This window comes from Grammomys surdaster, unplaced genomic scaffold, assembly GCF_004785775.1.
Source record: "Grammomys surdaster isolate TR1022 unplaced genomic scaffold, NIH_TR_1.0 126248, whole genome shotgun sequence".
NCBI classification, from domain to species: Eukaryota; Metazoa; Chordata; class Mammalia; order Rodentia; family Muridae; genus Grammomys; species Grammomys surdaster.
In genome coordinates this window covers 5599098-5607641 of record NW_021621048.1, presented here as the reverse complement: position 1 = coordinate 5607641, position 8544 = coordinate 5599098, and the positions used below count along the sequence as shown (strand labels likewise).

At 41.2% G+C, this 8544-nt stretch overlaps 1 protein-coding gene across 4 annotated transcripts in view; it reads left to right on the top strand.

Moving 5' to 3' along the window:
* Window positions 1-518: 518 nt before the first annotated feature.
* U2surp (U2 snRNP associated SURP domain containing) overlaps window positions 519-8544 on the top strand; it is a 53822-nt gene continuing 45796 nt past the window's right edge. For 2 of the 4 annotated variants that reach the window (XM_028758942.1, XM_028758941.1), the window contains exon 1: window positions 519-578. In XM_028758942.1, the coding sequence (XP_028614775.1) occupies window positions 534-578 (45 nt within the window). In that variant the 5' untranslated portion in view covers window positions 519-533. The remainder of the gene's footprint in view (window positions 579-8544) is intronic. The other 2 variants (XM_028758944.1, XM_028758943.1) reach the window with 1 other exon arrangement.

Here is an 8544-nt window from a genome sequence, read left to right as displayed (position 1 = left end):
TTTTCTCAACTCTGCAGGCACTGCTCACCATTTTTAACGTGAGCGGATTGCAAATTTGCCTTCCCACCAAGGTCTGTGCTCCCGAGGGGCCGTGACGCAAACAAGTGTCTCGGCAGTCTGACTTATTAGCTGAGCTGAGACGCTCGGCTCACGTGGCTACTGCAGTTCTTTTAAAAGAGCAGCTTCCTTTCCCCCTCAGGAAGTAGAACCCGCTCGCATCTAACGTCGGTTGGCTCTAGAAAGAAAATGACTGAATTATCAGTTGGCCTTGAAAGTCGGGTCAAGGAGAATCCCTAAATTCCGCAGGCGCGTGACGTGACTAGACGCCGCAATTCACCGGAAGAGGAGAGGGTGGGCGGGGCGCGTAAAGCGACTTGACGCGGAAGTCACGCGGCCCGGCGCCTCTGAGTTCTCTATTTCAGCATTCGGCTATTCGGCCTGGCAAGCTTCTGGCGCGCTCCGCTGATATCTGTTCTTTCGGTGTTCGACTCACCCGCGCTGCTGCCTCCGCTGAAGGAGGAGCAAAGCTCAAGATGGCCGACAAAACGCCAGGCGGATCTCAGAAGGCCAGTTCAAAGGTAGTTTCTTAGAGATCTCCGTCAGTCAGTGGGTCTTTCACCGTGGTCAGGGGCCTACAGAAATCTCAGGCCTTCGAGAGCTTACTGCGGTGAGGGGCTAAGGCCTGTTCGCCACAGTGGGCCTGGCACCGTTGCATCAAGGTGCGCAGGTTGAGAGGCCTGAGGGCGCGCGTCCGTTCCGGCTGGGATTCAGCCCCACACTGGCGTGCCTGCTGGCGAGCGGGGCTTGTCTCTCGTTTGGCTTTGGGGTCAGGCCAGTGATTCAGAGGTGGTCCGGCGTCCTTGTGTCCCAGGTTGCTGCTTTCGGAGGCCGCGGGCTAGAGTCTGGGAGAGGCGGGAAGGTTCCCGGTCTTAAATGTCTGTTTCTTCCCCTCATCCCCCTTCTTTATTTTGGATCTCACTCGCTCCTGGCCTTACACAGTTTCTCTCATTACCTTCCAGGGAATTAGCCTGGACGGTTGTAAGTGTGTGGGAGAGGTCCGCTAATGGAGGGCCTGGGGTTGGGACGTGCGGAGGGAGCCCTCTGAGCCTCTGGGTTAGTGCCACACTTCACATGTGGCTTTCCTCTCACTTCCCAGGAAATGAAAAGTGAACATCACTTTTGAGGGCTGCAGACTTAGGGTCTCTATCAGTATGTGGGGTTTCCACTGGAAAGGAAAAACTACGGTAGACGTGGAAATTGCCCAAAGCCTTGCATTTGAGTTTATAGGGAGCCCTGTGCATTGCTTGGGAAACCGTTGAGCTGTGAAAGTAGTTTAGTGTTAGTAGGGTTGTGTTAACAATTGGTATTAGTTGTCATTTTGGCCAGCGCGTTTAATCCTATTTATTTATTTGTATTAATTTGCTTTGAGATTAATATCCCTTCTCGATATTAAAGATGTTAAGTGCTGCGATAAACAAGTTGTGAAGCTTTAGATGCAGAGACACGGAGTTGGATAACACTTAAAGAGTCTAGGGACTTAAAAGTGTATGGGTTATCTGCTTGCATTTGCAGTTTGGTTTGAGAAACAAGCCAAACCTGCTCTCTTTCTAATGAAGGCTGAAGTTTATTTATTTATTTTAAAATTTTTGCTATTTTTCTGAATGATGCCCCATATTTATTTTGCAAATAGTAATGGCCTTACCAGGCATTCTTTAGTTAAGTGAAACTGTGGTAGGGGGCCAGTTCTGGTTATGCTTGCCCCAGACCTTTACTGTAAGTCAGTTTTATTTTTCTCCAGTAGATTGGCCCTCCTCACCTTTCTAGGGGAGAAGGTGAATGAAGGGGTATCTCATGCTGCTGCTGTTCCTCCTTTCAGACCATGACAAAACCAGCAGCCCACGACCATAATTACTCTTCGGGTTTTTTGTTTGTTTGTTTTCTTCTCAAAGCATTAAGTATTTCCTACATGAGGCCTGGATAGATTGAAAACTTTTCAAAGTATGTGTTCAGACTTTCTTCTAAAAGTCCTTCTCAGGACTCAATGTGTAGCTTTTAAGTATTAAGCAATTTGTTGGATTTTTTCCATTAACACTTTTGTCAGTTTATAGTCCTTTAGATGTCACTAAAGGGTTCCTTACTGGTGTTTGTAAAAGGAATATTTAGACTCAGACTTTTGTCATGAGTTTTCCTTGTAATGGAAAATGTTGTAATGAAGCGCCAAGGTTATAAGTTTTGAAAACAAACAAGACATTTGGATTCAAATCCTGACTTGGTAATTAAGCATATTTGTGATACTATTAAGGCAGATTGCCTAATCTCTTGAGCCTCAGGTTTTCTCATTTTATTACAGGAAAAAAGTCTTTCTTAGAGGGCTGATATAAAGATTGAGTTACTGTCTATAAATGTATAGTAAATCTTACTTCAGTTTCTAAGTCTGTCTATATATCATCCGCCCATCCTGCATACTAGGTTTTTGAGACAGGGCCTCATGTAACCTTCAGCATCCTGATCCTCCTTCCTTGCATTTTCCCAGAGTTGGATTATAAGCATGTGACAACTATTTCTAGCTCCCTTGTCTTTCTTTTTTTTTTTTCCCCTTGTCTTTCTTAAAGAAAGCACTGATTTGGATTATTAAGCCACTTGCTATCATAATGACTGCTCAAATTGCTTTTTTTTTAATTGCTTTTTTTTTTTTTTTTTTGTTTTTCGAGACAGGGTTTCTTTGTGTAGTCCTGGTTGTCCTGGAACTCACTCTGTAGACCAGGCTGGCCTCGAACTCATAAATCTGCCTGCCTCTGCCTCGCAAGTGCTGGGATTAAAGGCGTGCGCCACCACTGCCCGGCTTTTTTTAAATTTCAAATATAAGTCTAGACATTATTAGACTATATTATCATTTTGGCCTTAGTACAGTTTGGAATTTTCAGGCTTGATTTCTTTCTTTGGAAATAACAGATATTTACCTTGTATTCTGTGCTATACATCAAGAAAGTAGACTTCTGTTTCATGCTCTTTCTATGGTAGTTACATTTCCATCAATATGGGTAGAGGTGTTTGTTAATCATTTCTACACATTGAAGAGGATATTAACTTTGTAGAAGGTACGTAGAAGATACAGGGTTTTTGCTGTTGACCATGGTGAAGTCTCTCTTGTAAAGTGTGTGCGTGCCTGTGTGCATGTGCGCACACTCATGCTGCCGTGCATATGTGAAAGTCAGAGGACAACACTGGGTTTTGAGGATGAAACTTGGGTCCTCAGGCTGTGTGGCATATGTCTGCATTCTCTGAGTCATGTTCATGGTCCCATTAGTGTTTCTTAATTACAAAATACATAAGCCACTAGGGTTCTTTTTAGCTTTAAAATTAATTTCATGATGTACACAGTATATGTAGTTGTTCTTGATGGGGACTTGATGGGTTGTCCTCCCACATTCCCTTTTATTTTATGTAGTTGTTCTATACTTTTCATTTTTATTATCTCCTGGTAGATACTGAGCACATATTTTAGAAATGAACAAAATTTCCTATGTAGAGTATTGCATGGCTTCAGGAGGGGTTTTGGAGCCATATTGTAGATTTGTTTCAGAGCAGAGAGACAGAACCTATGGTTGTTAACCTGAGCTATTGCTAAACATAAAAAAATAAGTTTATTAAAAAATGTGTTATTTTGCCAGGCAGTGGAGGCCTATGCCTTTACTCCTAGCACTTGGAAAACAGACAGGTGGATTTCTATGAGTTCCAGGACAGCCAGGGCTACTACACACAAACTCATCTTGAAAAACAAACAGAAACAAAAAAAAATGGTTATTTTAACCTTTCTTTGCATGTTCATACTAGTGAGGATTTGAAGACAATGATTATATCTCACTATGTGGCAGTGGCAGCACCTGTCTCCTTTTTTTAAAAATGTATTTTTTTTTTTATTGTGTGTGATTGTATGTGGATCTGGCTGGAGGTTAGAGGATTGCTTGAAGAAGTTGGTTCTTTTCCTCTATCATTTGGGTTCTGGAGATCATTGTCAAGGATTGTCAGGCTTGGCAGCAAGCACCTTTACCTGGTAACCTGTTGCCTGCTCCAGTACCTTTTTTCTTTTTTTGATCATTTTTTGTGTAACACTTATGTGGAGATGTGAACAGATGGTCTACTTACTCTAGGTAGGGAACTGACAGGAAGATACCAGTCCAGCTTGGTGACCCAATGTGTTTTAGTCAGTTTACTTACAGGAGTATAGAATAGAGTTTATTTACAGAAACAGAAATGATTTCAAAACAGCTACTTGCAGTTGGTCTGAGCTTTCTCCAGGCAGCTCAGCTTGTCTGGGAGTCTTCTGGGTAGTTCAGCTGGTCTGTTTCAGGTGGCTTGGCTGGGCTGAGAGTATCTCTTAGCAGTCTTCACTACTTATATTCCCTTGTAGGGTATCTGGTTAGTTTCAGGGACTTCCTGAAGCTTTTGGGTTGTTTATTTTCTAAGTGTCTCTGCAGGATGGAATGTTCACCTCTATAAGACTAGAATATTCTTTGTCTTAAGATCTGCTCTCCAACATGGATGCTTAGCTTGGAGAGAATTGCTGCACAGAACCATCAAAAGTTGTCTTAATAGAGGTAAATGAATGAAACAGGAATTACTGAATCTTTGAGCATGTAGTACTGAATTGACAGACTACATACTAGTAAAAAATAGTAATGTTTTAAAAATAGTAAAATTAGAATCTATTCAAGGCTTGAAATTCCTTTTTATTTCGTGTGTGTGTGTATGTGTGTGTGTGTGTATGTGTGTGTATGTGTGTGTATGTGTGTGTAACGTGGAGATTAAAGTGTGAAAGTAGTTTGCCAGCTTGAAACTGAACCTTTAATATGTCATTGGAACTTTATATTAAAATATAAAATGGCTCCACTTCTTAGTTTTGAGTGGAAGTAGGAAGTATGGCACCACCTCTCCCATTTCTGAGAGACAGAATCTTACTATGTAGCCCAGGCTATCTGTGAACTCACTGTGTAGCCTAAACTGGCCTTGGACTCTTTATTCAGAGTACTAAGATTACAGGCTTGAACATCATGTCCAGCTTAAACTGACTCCCTACTTTCCTTTCTTCCTTGCTCCCTTCCTTAGACATGGTCTAATGGGCTAGCCTCAAACTCTCTATGTAGCTTTGGATGACTTTGAACTCCTGATCCTTATGCCTTCCTCCCTCCACTCTCTGAGTGCTGGGAATACAGGCATGTACCACCTCCTCTGTTATATAAAATATCAGGATCAAGCCCATGGCCTTGTGAATGCTGGGCACGTACTCTACTAATGGAGTTACAGCTTTGGTCTCTGACCTTCTGTTTTCTTTTTCTTTTTTCTTTTTTGGTTTTTTGAGACAGGGTTTCTCTTTATAGCCTGGGATGTCCTGGAACTCACTCTGTAGACCAGGCTGGCCTTGAACTCAGAAATCCGCCTGCCTCTCCCTCCCAAGTGCTGGGATTAAAGGCGTGCGCCACCACTGCCCGGTGACCCTTCTGTTTTCTTGATTAGTATGTTTTGAACTTGATTCTAGATATATTTATTTTATGTATTTGAGTGTTTTGAATGAATGTACATCACACGTGTGTCTGACATCCAAGGAGTCAGAAGTCCCTCGGAACTGGAACTAGTGGAACTGGAACTGGAACTCGGAACTAGTGATTTTAAGCTAACTGTGCAACAGCAACAAGTGCTGCTAACTCCTCCAACTTTATTTTTTAGACTTATTTTATGTATATAATGTTTGTGTATCTATATATGCACCATACGAGTGTCTGGTGCTTGTGGAAGTCAGAAGGCAGCATCAGATCCCCTGAGATTAGAGTTATAAGTTACAGACACACCATGTAGATCCTGGGAATCCTGGGTCCTCTGCAAGAGAAAATAACAAGTATTCTAAATTGTTGAGCAGTGGTTCTCAAGCTAATGTTGTAATCCTTTAACACAGTACCTCATGTTGTGATGACCTCAACCATAAAATTTTTGTTGCTACTTCGTAACTGTAATTCTGCTACTGTTAATGCATCCTAATGTAAATCTGTGTTTTCTGATGGTCTTAGGCCATCTCTGTGAAAGGGTAGTTTGACTCCTCTATAGGGGTCACAACCCACAGGAAACCCTGAGAACTGCTGCTTTAGATCCTGTTCTACACTTGAACCCACAGTGCTGTTTTGCTAGATTATGACTGCTGGTGTTAAATATTCTTTTACCAGACTGATTTGTTTTCTAAAAACTTATCTTTTAATTCTTTTGGCTTTCATTTCTGGAACTCTTCCTTTTGGAAAGTAAACTGAACCTTTAATATGTCATGATTGCAACTTTATCTTAGAAACTTAGATAATACAGCCACTTGCCTTAGTGATAGGTGAATCAAGAGGTCATCCATTTGCTGTACAAATTGAAGACTTCCATTTCTCTAACCCTTTTTACAAAGAGCATAATTTTTAAAATAAATTAAAATTAATATTGGAGATAGCCTCTTAAACTGTATTGTTGCTGGGAATCGATTCTAGGGTCTTGCACACATTGAGTACACCTTCTGTCTCTGAGGTATATCTTCAACCTGGAAATAACAGTTTTGAAAGCTAATGACACTTAAGGCTCTTGCTAGAATTATAGGTTTGTTCCTCAATTTTTAAGAAAATTTAGAGATACAAGACACGTATTTAGCCAGGCAGTGGTGGCGCATGCCTTTAATCCCAGCACTTGAGAGGCAGAGACAAGCAGATTTCTGAGTTCAAGGCCTCACTCTACAGAGTGAGTTCCAGGACAGCCAGGGCTACACAGAGAAACCCTGTCTCGAAAAACCAAAAAACAAAACATGTATTTAAGCATTTTCTATTTGATAGTATTTGGGAGTGTGAGTCATAATTAACTATATTGTGAAATATCGTAAAACCATTAAAACATTCTGTATAATGTAGTTAATATTATAAAACATTATTTTATGAATATGGGTGTTTTGCCTGCATGTATGTCTGCACCATGTATATGGCTGTATATGGCTGGTACCCACAGGGACCCAGCAAAAGGAGTTACAGATGATTGTGACCTGCAGTGTAGGTGTTTGGATTTCAACCCAGGTCCTCTGAATAGTAGCCAGTGCTCTAATCACGGAGCAATCTCTCCAGCCCTTATGTGTATGCATTTGTTGTGTTAAGTCAAAACCTTGGTTTGTGGCTTGAATAGCTTAATTAGTGAGAGGGCAGAGTGGTGTGGAGTCTAGAGTGTTGCATTTGGGGAGGTACTTGTATGGCACATTATATATGTCAGTAGTTATATTGAAACTCTTTCTCTTGCCTGATCTTGAGCTTGATGCTGAGATAAAATTTCAATCAAGAAATTTTCTGAGTTTGAGGGAGCATGCTGTGTATCAGGAGAGAGTACAGATAATAGAGCAAGGCAGAGCTGCTTCTGAAAGTAAGGAAATGACATCTGCTTGAATGGAGATTGGGAGCTGTCCAGAGCTTAGTGGAACTTGATCGAATGTTTTGAACAGAGAGTAGAGTTCTGAAGGTTGTATTTTGGGGAGAACTGAGTAAGATGAAGACTGTAAATGACTGGAAAATCAATTGTTTAATGTATGTTCATGGGAAGAATAAAAGAGTTGAACTAAGACTGGAAAGATAATGATTGGGCTAAATTGTGGAGGGATTTGAATGTAGGAAATAAAATTAGAGGAGCTGGAAAGTCCTTTAGGAGAGTTGTACCAAAATATAAGTTAGAAAGAATTTGGAGACCCAGAGGTTAGAGGTTATTGTATTGCTGGCTCTATTAGGGGTTACTCCAGATACCATCACATCCTTTCCTAGAAGCTTTTCCCAGTAATTTTTCCCTGCTAGGTTAAGGTTTGCCTGGCCCGATGTGCTCTTGGTGGGATAATCACATTGTTTTAACTGTCTCTTTTTTCTTTAGTGTCTAGGAGGCCAGGGACATGGCTCAGCAGGTAAAGGTGATTCTTATCAAGCCTGGCGACCTGAGTTCTATCCCTCAACTTGGGTGGTAGAAGGAGAGAACTAACTTCTACACATTGTCTTTTGACCTTCATAAGATACACACACACATACACACCTGTGCACATAAAGTAAAAAAAAAAATTATGAGCTTCAGTTTGCATGTCTTTGTTAACTATAAGTCTAAAATTACTCTGATTTGAATGCAGGGTAGTTGCAGCAACATATCTCTGGTAAATGGTTTGCAGTATGACCAAACTTTAGTCGAAATTTCATCCTCTTAGGTCCTGCTGTTGTTGCTTTATTTATCACATTGCAAGTTTATCATATTGTAGCTGACCTTTGAACTGGTTACTTTTGATTTTGAAATTTGCCAACTTGATGGACAGTTATTTAAGTAATAAACTTTTTTAATTTTTGGTTTACCCTTTTATCTGTAATATTTTCATCCCAAGCCCCGCCCACATGCCAAGGCATTGAATAGAGGTCAGAGGACCTCTTGGGAACTGGTTCTCTCCACCAGGTGGATCAGGGATTGAACTCAGGACATCAGGCTTGGTGGCCAGTACCTTTATCTGCTGTCTCAGTG